The 15,587-nt window shown below is 35.5% G+C and overlaps 2 protein-coding genes across 2 annotated transcripts; one reads left to right on the top strand and one right to left on the bottom strand.

Moving 5' to 3' along the window:
• Positions 1-315: 315 nt before the first annotated feature.
• Positions 316-10,566, bottom strand: anxa5b (annexin A5b). The gene is made up of 13 exons (XM_048197647.1): positions 10,436-10,566; positions 10,175-10,223; positions 5,689-5,773; positions 5,312-5,406; positions 5,041-5,154; positions 4,805-4,895; positions 4,477-4,556; positions 3,924-3,974; positions 3,228-3,321; positions 3,054-3,149; positions 2,765-2,823; positions 1,391-1,513; positions 316-1,283 (listed from the first exon to the last, which is right to left on the bottom strand). Exons 2-13 carry the CDS (start codon positions 10,175-10,177, stop codon positions 1,221-1,223), a joined length of 954 nt encoding a protein of 317 aa, XP_048053604.1. The 5' UTR covers positions 10,178-10,223; positions 10,436-10,566; the 3' UTR covers positions 316-1,220.
• Positions 10,567-12,369: 1,803 nt separating this feature from the next.
• On the top strand, positions 12,370-15,384 carry uchl1 (ubiquitin carboxyl-terminal esterase L1 (ubiquitin thiolesterase)). Its single transcript, XM_048197648.1, has 9 exons — positions 12,370-12,519; positions 12,629-12,640; positions 13,002-13,130; positions 13,406-13,541; positions 13,910-13,995; positions 14,372-14,419; positions 14,523-14,592; positions 14,709-14,767; positions 14,932-15,384. Exons 1-9 carry the CDS (start codon positions 12,487-12,489, stop codon positions 15,013-15,015), a joined length of 657 nt encoding a protein of 218 aa, XP_048053605.1. The 5' UTR covers positions 12,370-12,486; the 3' UTR covers positions 15,016-15,384.
• The last annotated feature ends 203 nt before the right edge of the window (positions 15,385-15,587 follow it).

Below are 15,587 nucleotides of genomic sequence, written 5' to 3'. Positions count from 1 at the left end.
AAAAAGCAGCTGTCAGAGGGGTGAAAAGGTATATTTTAGTACTAATATGTACACTTTAGGTCAGGGTTCCTAAAATCTGGTCCTGGAGGGCCACTGCCCTGCAGAGTTTAGCATAAACCCTGATTAAATAAATGATGTACAAAGGTGAATCTTTTGAAAAGGTTCTGCCCCAGCGACAGCTTTGGTACCTTTTTTTCTGAGAGTGTCATACATCAAAAAACATCATTTCAGTAGGTCATATTGTGCAGCTTTTTTGACTACAGACAAAACAACTCAGTTGTCATTATGTGGTCAGTCACACAGGAGATTGTCTGCTTGCTTTTATTTCATGAATGTTTATTGAGAACATTATGGCAATGAAATATTAAAACATTTTAGTATTAGCACCTTTTTCTTAAGATTTTAATGATCATTAATAACCTTTAAGAGGACAAACTTTCTGCTAATCTTCAATTGCTGTGGGTCATTCTAAATCACTGACGGTATGTTTACACTAAAAGTGGAACATTGATGAAATAAACCTCACAGTGAACCTTTCCTTTCACTAACACCAGTCTAGTTTAAAACACACACAGACACAAAAAGCTTAAACAGAAACAGTGAAATAAACTTGCTAATTAATAATGCCAATATGAGAATACTATACTATATTGCTGTAAACTGAAATATCAAGTTAGTGAGCATACAAACAATAAATAAGTGTAAAATGGTTGAATACATAAAAAATATTGCTTCATAGAGTACACCCGAATCTTTGGTCTTCTTTATAATAGTGCTGGGTTGATAGATATTATTTTAATAAATTTTATAAGACTTGCATTTTCTTTTTTAAAAAGAAATGAGTAGGACTTTCTTTTTCTGTAATGGATTAAGTTAAGGCCAAATCAAGCAGAGAATTTTTTTTTATATACTTTTCTTGGATTATGGAAAAGAGAAGGTGTTTAAGCTTCTACTAAAATGATTTTTTACTCTAAATCTTTTACACATTTACACGGGAACTATGAATGCCAAATTTGCTTATTTGAATCCGTTTAAAGTTATTCTGTGCTATGCAAAGCATCTTCACATTTGGACAAGAGGATCTTTCTATTGATTTGGAATGTTGTGTTTTTGTAATTTGTCCTGAATCTGGTTCAGAAGTGGACTGAGCCCTCATCCCACAGGGCTGCCAGTGGGATGGGAGTCATGGGATCTGACCCAGACAGAGAGGGTGGCAGGGCTTATGCATCATCCCCACCGCACAGCAGCAGCAGGGCTTTACGGTAGTCACCTGAGGTATCACCCTGCAGTAACAGAAAATGATAAGAGAAAAAGATCAGAAATTTTAGTTTCGCTGATCTGAGTGAACAATAAAATGTTATAAGGAGTACACCTGTAAGCATGAATATACCTGAATCATTTTGTGCAGAGATGTTGCAAACTTCTTGCGGAATTCAGCACGTATATCCAGCATGTCCACCTCACTGCGAGAAACCATGATCCTAATCAATGTCTGGTCATCGGTGCCTGCCCCCTGCAGGATGAATGCAGAATTACAGCAACGGATACATTCTTTGAAAGTTACTATAGTTAATAGGGCTGTCAAGCGTTTAAATTTTTTTTTTCTAATTAATTGCATGAATACATGATTAATCACACATCAAATCTGCCTGAGAAATTACCCCCAAAAGATAAAGTCATTATTGTGTTAAATAAGAAAAGCATCAAATAGACATTAAAAAAATATTTTAATGAAATGATAAATAAGAAATTAAAACTGCCAGTAGGTGGTGGTAAATGTCCAAATCAGTAAGTTATTCATTCATTCGAAGAATGATTCATTCAGGAATTAAGTAAATGGATCTCTTTATGAATGGGGCATTAAATCATTGATTCACACGACTGCTCAAAGCGCGGATTCATTCAAAAAAGAAACACTGTGTTGCTCGGAGATGCATAACAGTTCTGCTGTGGCTTTAAATGTAATCTTTTTGTTGGAAAAATGTGGCAAAACAGACAATATTGTGTCTAAAAAAATAACACAATATTAACTTCTTATTTATTGAACTGTTGTAAATCAATATCACATTTGCACATGTGCTATTCGGAACAGAACAGCACTTGTGTGATACTGCAGTCGTTGTGCATGTGATATTGCTGAATTATATCATATGATGTATAAATATGAGACAAACTCATACAGGGGTATTTTTGCCCCAATATCTTGAATTCTTGGGGCACTATCTAACTGCATTCTATAGGCTTCATCATACAGTGAGTTATTGCCCTGCTTCATGTTCAATCAATCAACTGTATGAAATGCAAGAAGAACTACGTTGGTCTGGGGCATTAACTGCGTTAAATTTTAGTCACATTATTTTTCCATAACTAATACATTTTCCATAAATGTTTTTTCCATAAATTGACAGCCCTAATAGTTAACTAAAACTAAAACCATAAAACAATTTAGTTACCTACAATAAAATAAAATGTTAAATAAAATATTTTAAAAAACCTGTTGTCAAAACAACATTTTTCATTTATTTAATTTAACTTGATATACTAAAATAATTAAAACTAAACCTGAAAAACCAAAAAAAAAAAAAAAAACACATTAAAAAAACTAATAAAATGACAAACACACAACAAATTTACTAAAACTTTCAAATTAAGATGAAAATCCTTTTTTCAGAAAATGTTGTAATCAAAGAGATATAAACCCAGAGACAAGTTGTGTTGCAGGACAGAATTGTTTTTATTCTCAAATATTGAAAAACAGACTAACCTTCATGGCACCGTAAAGGCTCTCCGCAAAATAACCTGGTACACTGCGGGCACACTTCACTGATGAGGCACAGAAGAGAGAGTGTTAAGAGACAAAACAGCCATAGAAAGAGAAAAAACCCAGACAGTGCTGTATATGGGTAATTCATAAGTTATAAGAACTATTCTGAAAATTTTACTTTGCACTTTCTAATAAGAACTTAATTGAGATCCATATCTGAGTGAGAGAATTATTTGTGTGTGTTGTGTGTGTGTGTGTGTGTGTGTGTGTGTGTGTGTGTGTGTCTTACCCACAGCCAGCAGTACTTCTTGAAGGGTTCCTGAGGTTTCTCTCTGGATGCTCTCCTCTATCTCAAACCCTGAGAGCTTCCTATACTCCTCAAACACTGAAGATTAACAGAAAACGAATGAATACAAAAACAAAAATAACTATTTTATTAACTACATGCATGTGTTGAACTAACCTCTCCTAAGGTGAGCACTACTACGGTTTCCCAGTATAGTGATGAATTGACCTTCATCAGTTCCATACTTCTGTTCTCCTGCAGCAAACAGAGCCTACACACAAACCTTTTTTGAACTTCATATGTCTGACAAACTGCTATTACATACTACAAGCACTAGATGGCAGCATTTCACCTCATTTTATATCAAGTCTAAAGATGTTTATTCAACATTCAAACTTTTGTTAAACAGTTTTTAACAGTTATTTGCAAATATTTAGGGGCTGTTTACATGACACTGTTTTCAACTAAAAACAGAAAACTTTTCGGCCGTTCATTCAACAGTGTTTTGGAGGCCTGAAAACGCAAGCTTTTGAAAACTGATTTCAAAGTGCAAGTTTTTGATAATGATACTGTTATTGTCTCCATGTAAACACACAAAAATGCAAATTTGTGAAAACGATGACGTCATGTGCATGCGTATTACGTGTTCAGTCTATAGGTGTGTAGTGTTTCTTTACAAAGTGATATCACCAACTACTGGCCTGGCGTGCATAACAACGTTTTTAGTCATTTTCGTGGATCCTTGTGAACAGGGATCGTTTTGACAATGTTGTTGTCTGTATGCGCAAACAGCAAAGTTCTTTTCTGTTCTTAGTACATTGTTGACATGTAAACACCCTGGACTTGATGCCAACAAAACGTACACAAACTTACCTGAGCATCACTTTGGATGAGGCCCTCTTGTATACCCTGTTGTCTGCTGGCCTATGGATAAATCATTTAATAGCAAATAAATAAATTCTAATAATATAACAAAACAGCCACACTTAAAGGGATAGTTCACCTAAAAATGAAGATTCTTTCATCATTACTCATCTCAAGTTGTTCCAAATCTGTATTAATTTCTTTCTTCTGCTGAACACAAAAGAAGATATTCTGAAGACTGTCGATAACTAAAGAGTTTTTTTTTCTCCATACTATGGAAGTCAATGGGGTTCATCAACTGTTTGGTTACCAACATTCCTCAAAAAAAAAAAAAAAAAAATCTTCTTTTGTGTTCAGCAGAAGAAAGAAATTCATACAGGTTTGGAACAACTTGTGGGTGAATAAATGATGACAGAATTTTCATTTTTAGGTTTAAGTCTATAACTATTTACAGTGGACTGAAACTTCCAGTCTTACTCTATAATAATTATTTACATATACAGATAAATTATTGTTAATTGAAATATCAAATCTTTTAAAAGATTGTTAATAGACTGCGTACTTGTAACAAAACAACCAGCATCCTCTTGAAATGACCTGCAGTGTCACCAGTCACATCTTCCTCCAGGTCATCATTATGCTCTATAATACACATATCATCAACACTAAAGAGAGCGGCATTCAACAAACTGCATACTGGCAAGTATCAATAATTAATAATAAAATAATGATATATATATATATATATATATATATATATATATATATATATATATATATATATATATATATATATATATATATATATATATATATATATATAAATAACTAAGAATAAGAATACTAAGAAGTCAAAGACTTTAATACATAACCCACACCAACATAGTTACCTCGCTTATATAAACTTTTGATCTCGTTGATTTCATTGGCTGATCTAGATGCCAAGATCTCAATCAACACTTTCTCATCTGTGCCTGCTCCCTAAGACAACAAATGCAAGGTACAGATATACACTGATCTCTCTATAAAGTAATGAAATTGTATCACAGTGTATTTAACAAGTGTTAATGTCAACATATGAATATTAGTATTCTTAAAAAAAAAAAAGATATTTATTGATATGTACTTTGATAGCATCCCGCAGACATGTGACCTCAAACATGATGGGAGGAGTCATCAGAGCTACTATCAGAGACTCAAACTTCCCACCAAGCTCCGACTTCAAATTATCCACTAAATCCTGAACAGAGATGGAAAGAACAAAAGTATGTATATTTTTAAGATTTTTTTAAAATATATATATATATTTTATGTACCCAGCATATATTCAAATAAAACTCTGTAAAATGTACAGTGTTATTTTAATTTTAAAACATAATTTCTGCTGATGATGTTACCTTTCCATGCAGGGTTTTGAAAGCAGCTTTGATTTCTTGGCGCTGTGCATTACTGCGTGCTGTCAACAGCTGGAGAATAGCATCCTCATCGGTGCCTGAGAGAAATAAAATATTGTTGATTACCATTACTTTATTCTGCGACATAACAAGAAGACTGATATCCATCTCTTACACCAAGATGTAAAAAAAAACAAAAACTGATTAAACAAGCAAAACTTACTAATCATTGTCTAAATACAAATGCATCCATACACAGCCTTGATTATCCAAATAATAATAAATTACACCGAATGTGTAAAATCTCTCCTCTTCTACAGCATTACAGACTGTTATACTGGTTGTGTCAAATTGGGATGTAATATGTTAGTCAAACTCACCGAGTCCCTTCATGGCCTTGTAGAGAACCTCAGCATCATTATTAGCATTGAATCCACTGTGGGGTTTCACTGTTCCTCTGCCAGCCTAAAACAATTAGAAACATAAAATTTTAGTTTCATGCTCTCTTTTCTGTAGTATGTATACTTTAGGAACTTCAGTAATCTATGAATCATGACCACACCCACATTTCCTCTGCAGCCGAAGGTCTGTCTCTTTAAGAGGCTGTGCATTTAACTTTTACATGCAGTAGTTTTTCCACATGGAAACTTTGAGCAACTACCACAAATCTTCTATAAGTACGTGTGTGGGGAGACAGAGGAATGATACCAGAATACTGGATGTGGACATACAAGTGATTCATACAATACCACATACAGTATATGAATTAATTTAACATTGTTTTAAATATGTCCAAAAAGTAAAGTTCAGTGCCCGGTTGCATGAAACTCCTTAAGTGAGGGTTTCCCTGAGGGAGAAAAAATCCCTGAGGTAAGGGATTTCACTAAGAGCGTTGCAACAAACTTCTTAACTTTCACCCTTACCTAAGTGTTTACACTAAGCTTTTCACGGTAGTTTCTGACAACATACGGCAATGATCGCAGCGGTTGCTATAGTTACTACCTCTAACAGTAAACAGAACATAACGAACCACAAAGCCAAATCCTCGCTAAAACCACATTTGTATGAATATATTTGTGCTATGGAGTTATCCGCCGGGTTTGGTGCTCAATGTCATGTTCTAGTGTCGTGGTGAGACGAAGGATTGCCTGATTGACGTGTTTACTGCCCACTCAAATTGAGGAAGTTATGCAAGATTTCAGAAAAGGTCTTTAAACATCAACTGATGTAACCAAAAATCTTGCTGATCGTGTGATCTTTTGGGTAAATCACACACTTTTTTAATCTTTCACATAAGTGAACAAACTTAAAAGCAGACAACTCTCCAGCCGTGTCCGTTTGTGGATCAAAGGAGTCACAGGAAAAGATACAAGCAACAACACAGGCACACTGGTTTGTTCATATCTCAGTTAAGCCCCATGGGTGACAACCACACTACTGACAAAACAAGGCACACATTTACACTCTAAAGCCCTTTTCTATACCTCACAGTATCAGCAGAAGCTCTGAACATACTGCAAATCAATTTAGGCAAAAACAGTATGTGAAAAGACTAGTATGTCTGAATTAACAGTATTCATAAAACAGTAGGTGAAAAAGTACCCGGATGACTTACTATTTCAGGTGAGATTCTGAAGTGTGCATACAATAGACACTTTACTATCCCATGAAGCCATGAGAGCCACGATTATTTGTTAATGCCAGTGAAGCAACACAACTGTCACTGGTAGGTCACATGACAATGATAACATGATGAATGTAGTTCATCCATTCATACTACATAATCATACTATATAGAACATACTTTTTAGTGGTTGTAAAATTAATTAGTTATTCAAAAAAAAAAGTATGTGATTTTGGATGCAGCCATAGACAGTATGCTCCAAGGCTATGATATAAGGTCAAAAGCAGGGAATAGTTCACCCAGAAATTAAAATTCTGTCATCATTTACTCACCCTGAAGTTGTTTCAAACCTGTATGAATTTCTATCCTCTGCTGAACACAAAAGACGACATTTTGATTAATGTCGGTGACCAAGCAGTTGATGTACCCCATTGACTTCCGTAGTATTTTTTCCTATATTATAGAAGTCAGTGAGGTCAATTAACTCTTTGGTTCTTTGATTCTTCAAAATATCTACTTTTGTGTCCAGCAGAAGAAAGAAAATCATACAGGTTTGGAACAACTTGAGGGTGAGTAAATGATGACAGAACTTTAATTTTTGGGTGAACTATCCCTTTAAGTCCCCAGAAATTGTCCATTAAGCAAGGTGAACAGGCCCATTGTGTATAAACTGTCAAGTCGAAATCAGCTGCCATCTACCACACAGCTGTTTCTATAGCTAAGTCTTGCCAATTCCTACTCACAGCTTTATTAGATAAACAAAATGACATTTTTTTGTTTTGTTTTAGAGAGGATATGTATTGTTTGTCTCAAGCCATATTGTTAATGTCTCAGCCACGGGAATGTGTTGAATAACACAGGCCTGAGTGCTTTCTGTGGTTATCTAAGAATGTGAAGCACCAGAGCCAGTAATCCAAAATCCAGCTCCAAACACAAGCGATTCATACTGATGTGTGATAGCAACATCATGTGCTACAGATTTAATTTGTGCAAAACAAGCATTTAAGGAAGAACTTGCAGATTCTTGAGGCATGGGATAGCAACCTTTCCAGCCATCAAATGTAGGCCTACTTTTTTATTAAATTTCACACCTGTGTCCCTGTTTTGTCAACACTGTCAGATAGGGGTGTGACGAGACAGGTATCTCACGAGACGAGACGAGACTCGAGATTGAGTTCACGAGACGAGACGAGACAAGATTTTTACACACTATTTTTAAGAAATCCTCAATCCTTTGCTACAGTATTTATTAATCTTTGTTTATGTTAGTTAATAAAAATAGTCATTCATTGTTAGTTCATGATAGTTCAAAGTGCATTAACTAATGTTAACAAATGAAACCTTATTTTTTGTGCTTAATAAGATTAAGAGAAAACTGTTATTCATTTTTTATGGTAACACTTTACAATAAGTGCAACCAAAGTGCAAATAAGTCCAAATTTTTCTTTGATACAGAGCTAAGAGATGGTTACAACTACACTGCCCAGCCTAAAATAGCTTTCATATTGAGAGATATTTGCATGCATCAGGGAGCCGCTTTCAAAATGCGAGGTATTGAAATCGCGTTTGAATGCGCGCTCGCGTTTACTTTCACTTTTAGCGATCGCGCGTAACTCTGTAAATATGGAGTGGTGGCAACCGTTATAAAACTGAATTAAATGTTTTTTATTTAAATACAAAGCAAAACGACAGTGGAGGCGTAATGTAAACGAATCGGTGGCATATTCTTTCCTAATCATCCTAACACTCTGTCATGGCAACAACATCACGAGACTACTTTTTGCCTCGACGAGAAATCTCGTCACATATTAGTCTCGCGAGATCTCGTGCCACGAGATCTCGTCACACCCCTACTGTCAGATATTTATCACAAAATTTGTAAATCAGCATTCACCTTGAAGGTCCTCTTTTAGATATTTCACCTGAAATTAGTTCAACAATATCACACAGACTGTTTAAAAAAAAAAAAAAAAAACAACAACAACGTTTTTTCCATTTCACAACAACGATAACAATTGGTTTTAGATCATTTTACTTTATTGTTAAAAATTTTAAACCATTTTAATTTCACATAATGGACACAGCATCTAATACATAAGTGATGTGTAAAATATGATTTTTTTGTAAACACCATGGGATTCTGTATGACTGTGGTTACAATTCAATAGATGGAGCTGAAAGTCAGGTGGAAACCATCCTGTACTTTTGCATTCATTGAAGTGAATGATAATTTATAATAAATATATTCACCAAAATATTGATGAATACCTCTTAATTTGTTGAACAGATTAATCCAATTCCTTAAACATAATACTTACTTTTTTTCAATTCTGTGGCCTTTTTTGTCCCAGTACAAAAAACTCAGTGATCTGTGATCTGTCATTAAGAGTCAAGTTACTCAGCCTCTCTCCATACAATAGAATGAACAAACACATTTGACATCCAAATATATGGAAATGAAAGCGATATTAATTTACCTACAGCAACAAGTGCCCAAGTGTTTTCCAATCCCCTTTTAACAGCTGAAAAAAAACTTATTTACAAAGCAACTGCAGTGTGCACACCTGGTATTAATTCAGTGCCCTACTCATATTGACAGTAGGGTAACGTACGACGTTCAAATACCAAGATAATAACATAGTATCTAAATATAACATTAGCCTACTGACTTTATGAAATATTATTATCATGCTCCACGTTGTCGGAAACGATCTATCAGTTTACTTTGGCTCAGCGGAACAGGGGTGAATTAGAGGAAGAAAAAGGACAGAGAAGTGGAGAAACTGAGATGGAGACAGACAGGAACGCCCTTTGGGTCGTTTAGCCCACACGAATGAGTCATAGTTGATCTCCATTGCAACAATTTTGTTTCTTTCTAACATTAGCGCTTGTTTGTGAAAACTTTGTTGTAGTCGATAGTTAGATCAACAGTTGTTTCCACAACTTTCTCCCGAAATGTGTTGTCTATATTGTTGGATAATGAAGAAGCATCGTTTTACTCTGCAAGTAGCCTAAGTGTTTTACTGCAATACAACTCGAATAAATGGACTTAAATGGATCTTGCGCCTTTAAAGATGTTTTTTTATACGCAGCTATGATGGGCGTCGACACACATGAACTGTCGGAAGTTTATACTATTCTCAACAGAAGATTGAATATCTTCAGAAATAAAGGCGTTGAAACTTAATAGCCGATGTGCTACAAATGTTATAGACTTTTATTACAACAATAAGATAACTTACCATGTTTGAGATTCACGGACTTCAAAGTGTTTGAAGCTGAAGAAATAGCCTAAGCGACAAAATAACAGTTCAGAAACAAACAATAACATGTGAATATTTCCTAATGCATAGACTAATGTGATTATGAAATAATTAAAAGCAGGATTTACGATGGGAAACATGTTGGAAATGTTTGCAGACAGGTAGAGTCCTACCTGTGTACTCTATAGAATTTGAGTACAGTCCTGGAAGTTTAAGGATTAGGATTTCTCATTCACTTACCGAAAGAAGAGTTTCCGTTTTAAAGCAGATGACCGCAGTACAGACCGAAGCAGCAGCAGGAATGAGGATGAAGTAGTAGGAGGAGGATTAAACTTGACTACGATGTGTTGAGCCACACCCTGGCAAATAAGCCAATCGCTGTGACTTCTGGGTAGTGGTGTTTTTGCTTTCTTCTTATATTTTAACATTTCTGTGCTCACGAAAGCAATGAATCACTTCTGGAGCATGCATTATACAGAAGAACATAGTATATAAGCTATTTGAGCATTCATTAAGCAAACTTATAAACTTTTTTTATTTTATTTATTTTTATTTTTTTATTTTTTTTTTTGCCATCAGGAGGCTGGTTTGTGAAGTCTGTGTGGTGTCCCCCACCCTGTTGGTCAACAAACTGTTCCAGGTGCTCTCACCGTCTAATAAGACAAACAGAGAAAAACTATTTGCCAAGCAACATATTAAGACTAATCAAACACACAGTGATGGGTGTCACATTACACTAATCTAACATTTGATTTGAAAAGTAACCCATTGTTGATTTCCACATGGATGCATGCAAGACCTTAGATCAAATTTCAAGCCAAAACACAACTGCAACTGCATTGTTTTCTATCTAGAAGGACTTGGCAAGGAATTAAAACATACCCTTTTTTTAACAGTAAAAAAGCAAAACATACTCCTGTCTTTATCACATTAGATGACATTGTCTGTAATAACAGTACCATGTGCACATGTAGGCTACCTTTTATCACCTGGAACATTTATTGCTTGAATGAAATTAAATTCATTGTCATGGTGTTTTTTGTTGTTGTTTTTTGTTAGGCCTACTGTGCCAAAATCACTATTTTGATAGGCAATTTTTAATAATGTGCTTGTCCCTTTTACACGCAAGTACAGTGAATGGGGGACAGCTTTCAAACTTGAAAAAGGACACAAAAGCATCCTAAAAGTAGCCTATAAAAACTTGTCAATGTGCTTTATGTTATGAAACTGTTAATCATTGCGAATGGATCATTGCTTTGGGCCCTGTACATTTTAAATATATATTTTAAAAATTGTTGTGGGCCCCCCACCTTTCACCACCTAACTTCAGCCCTGCAGTTGTTGAGATTTTCAGTGAATAAATCACTTCAGAATGCTTGAAATATAGCAAACAAGTTTCATTTAACACTATTATGCTTTTATTGGTCTTCTTTTGCCATGAAGGTGAGCAAATAGCCATAATTTACATTTTTGGATGAACTAGCCTACTGTAATTAAATGTGGCAACATGATGATGCCATTTTACATTATAGACTACATATGGTTTTTCAATAGTCAGAAAACCTTGTTATGTCAAATAGGTAGGATATAGCCTACTCTCACACATACAGGGCCTTTATTAATTATGTAACTCAATCAATATGGCAACTCATGTCTTTGAGTGTGTAAACTGGATTTCAAAGACACACAAACATGATTGACAGTAGTAAACCCACTTCAAATTGACATTTAAAACGTATCAAAAAGTGCAAGTCATCAGTTGTAATTTCAGCTGATCCACTCTGTTCAAAGTAAGGAGTTAGGTTATGTGAATAGAGCAGAGTTGAATTTATAGTCTTTTAGTTCTAATTTACGCAGCTTCGAGTCATTAAGTGCACCTAATACATATGTTGTCCACTTTTTAAAATAATCTACTGTAAATGTCATTGTTTCTGTTTTTAATCAAATGATTCATCAGAGATGGAAAACACTGGTAGCTTCCAGAATCGGTCGATGGCGGACCGACCTATTGCTGAAGAATCTGAACCAACTTTTTCCGTTTTAATCTCTTCCGTGTGGCGTTGACTGTTTCAGACACTCTAAATATACAGAAAAGTTTCACTAACGGGGTAAATATGTGTGCCCGCAGTACAGAAATAGCACGTGTATCTGAGCGGACACCCCTCCGGTCTGTGTAAATGGAATATGACCGGTCGCATATATGATCCTCGTGCTCCCTCAGTCGGGTTTGTGTTTTCTCGGGCGGCGCCTTTCAGAACTCTGAGGAGTGACACTCACGACCGTCTGCGACCATGGAGTGGAAACCGATGGAAATAAACCCGGAGGTTTAACGCTATTTCATGATTTAGCCATGCTAGCTAATTTGTCGTGCATGCTTTCGTTTTCTCTGGTATGATTATGGCCGACATATTTGTGCGTTTGTATTGGTTTCAGATGCTGAATAAGGTACGTTCGCTGAGTCATAAGATGAGGTGATGATGAGACTGTCTGCTGGACGGGTCTGTGGCGTCTGGGTGAACTGTCATGGATCCGAATATGAAACGAAAGGGCGTGGGCCACACATTATCACCTATGCATGAAAACAATAACGCGCAGAATTAATAAATTCATGCTTTACGCAATAATTTGTCATTTTGCGTAATACCACAATTCATATATAGGCTACTAATTATTTATAAACAGTCGACAATGAAATTCTCCCTTGATTACAAACTTGGAGCATTTTAGACACTGATTTAGCCTATTTTAAGGGGTCTGGCGTAGTGTGATTTTTTTTTTTTGGAAACATTTTTCTGTATCTCTTTAGGTATTGAGTAAATTGGGTGTGGGCTCGAGTTGGCGTTTTGTGGATGTTTTGGGTCTGGAGGATGAGTCTTTGTCTGGGGTGCCCTCACCCTGCTGTGCCATGATGCTGCTCTTCCCTTTAACGCAACAGGTACGTACGGACGCACGCACGCACATGAGCGCGCACACAAAGCATTACAGTAAACGCGGGCGTGGTCATTCTCACGTGAGGAATATATATTATACAAGTAAACCTAAAGACAAGTTGTGTCGTTAAATCTGAGTAGTTTTATTATAGGAAATGAATGAAAATTGTAATTTTTAGCTAACATATTAACAGTTTTAACATATAACATTTAAACTCTCACAGAATGAATCATATTAATGATATAGCTCTTTAATCCATATTTCTCTTCTTTCTTCCAGCATGAGGAATTTCGTTCCAAACAGTCTTTTGAAGACACTAAAGGGGTTTATTTTCTGAAACAAACTGTGGTCAACTCCTGTGGAACTGTGGGATTGGTACATGCTGTGGCGAACAACCAGGACTGTATTGATTTTGGTCAGTGGAGACATGTGCTTCAAACGTCTGCTCATACATAAGATGTTTACTGATGCAGAATAGAGCTGATGGCCTTGTTGTTTTTTAAAAGGGTATTTTTATTTAATTTTGCTTTCACAATTTTGACTGGCTAAATAAATCAAGCCAAAGACGTTTGGATTCCTTAACCATGTTAATCCATACTGCAACAAATTTCATATGCATCACTAAAGCTAAAACACAAAGTTATGTTATTATAAATCAACTGTATGGTATCTAACCATGATATGACCGTCTTTGTATGCAGTTTAGGCTGCTGAGAGAGGCAGATTCAAGATTTAACATTTTATTATTTTATTTATTCATTTTTTTTGCCCCCTTGTCTATAGACAACAACTCTGCACTGAAGAAGTTTCTGGAAGCCACCTCAGGGATGTCTGCTGCAGAAAGAGCCAAAGAACTTGAACAAAATAAGGTATTGTAAGCATTCATTAAAAGTTGAGCAACACAAAACATGTGATTTGCCAAAAACAAAGATTAACTTGAGAAATGTCACAAAGTTCATGTGACTATTTTAATTTTTGTGCAATATTCAATACCACCAGTAGATGGTACTATTGTATCTGTCACTCACATGAGATCACAGCAATAGCAAACCACAATGATCCAATCAATTTCCAATGGGCAAATCAAGTCCTACGTTTTTTTTTGTTTTTGTTTTTTTTCCCCCTGGTTCATTCACGTCACAATAGGGAAGAAAAGTTTTGTTTCATGCTAACTTTACTTAAAATGCATGCAGACTTGATTTTGTGTTTTTAAAATGAAGTTAATGAAGTTGCAATTTTATTCAGGACATCCAGGAAACTCATGATGCGGTTGCTAATGAAGGAGAATGTCGGGTAGGACAAGACGAGACAAAACAACTGACAATAAAGCACAAATACTAGAAGTAATGACTTTGTTAATTTTTTTTTTTTTTTTCCTTCTCTCTAATCCTAACAGCCAGAGGCAGACGAAGTCAACTTCCATTTCATTACATTTGTCAATGTAAATGGTCAGCTTTATGAGCTGGGTAAGTAGATATGTATTGTGGTGTAGAGTCTGTTTTTTGCCAGTGACTTTAATTTAAGTATAAACTCCTTTTTAAAATGTCTATGAGATGAAAAAGTGGGTGTTTTGTCACATCAGATGGCAGAATTGATGGACCTGTGGGTCATGGACCTACAAAACCAGAAAGCTTCGTCATGGTAAGCACATATTTTCCTGGGAATGGTCTTTTGTAGTTAATGACAACTGTAGCATGTTCTCTCTTATGAACTGTTATTACGGTCAAAACCTTAGATTTAGAGCATCTTAAAACAATGAGTCATCTTCTTGTGACTGAATAACTGACTGAATAATCTCTCTCTAGGATGCGGCAAGGGTGTGCCGTGAGTTTACAGAGCGGGAGAAAGGGGAGGTGCGTTTCTCTGCTGTGGCTCTCTGCAAAGCCTGAGAGGAAACAGACCACAAAGCTTGAGCCATGAGCAAAACCCTTCAACCACTTACTATACAGAGCACAGAAACAAAACTTGTATCAACCTTCATACATGCTACACAAACTGCCTGCTTGTCTGACTGTGAATTAATGTAATTTCCTATTTATTCTAATTTATTTAATTTTGTCTCTTGAATCACTCTCCAACTACTATGCTGGCTGTATACATCAGTGTTAATTAGCTTTTGTTGATGTACCTTTTAGTTCTAGTTCCAATATTTTTGGGCACTTTTTGGAATGGGGCAAAATTTTGCAGAAATGTGATGTAAACTCATAAACTTGGAGGCGTGAGTATGTGCAAAATAAATAGGAGACCGAGAAGGGTAATCCGCTTCTGTGTGTAATATTGTGTGACATTCCATGCTGGAACTATCGGACATCACTGATTAAATGTTTAACTTGACATTTAGACAATACGGTATGTAGTTGTTGAATAGTGATAGTTTTTTTTTTTTTTTTTTTTTTTTTATATATATGTATAAACTACAGTTTAAATGTTTGGAGTTAGTTCTAAGAAATTACTACTTTTA

This window comes from Megalobrama amblycephala, linkage group LG7, assembly GCF_018812025.1.
Source record: "Megalobrama amblycephala isolate DHTTF-2021 linkage group LG7, ASM1881202v1, whole genome shotgun sequence".
Lineage (NCBI taxonomy): Eukaryota > Metazoa > Chordata > Actinopteri > Cypriniformes > Xenocyprididae > Megalobrama > Megalobrama amblycephala.
The sequence above is the reverse complement of the archived record's forward strand: the minus strand, read 5'-3'. Positions and strand labels throughout refer to the sequence as shown.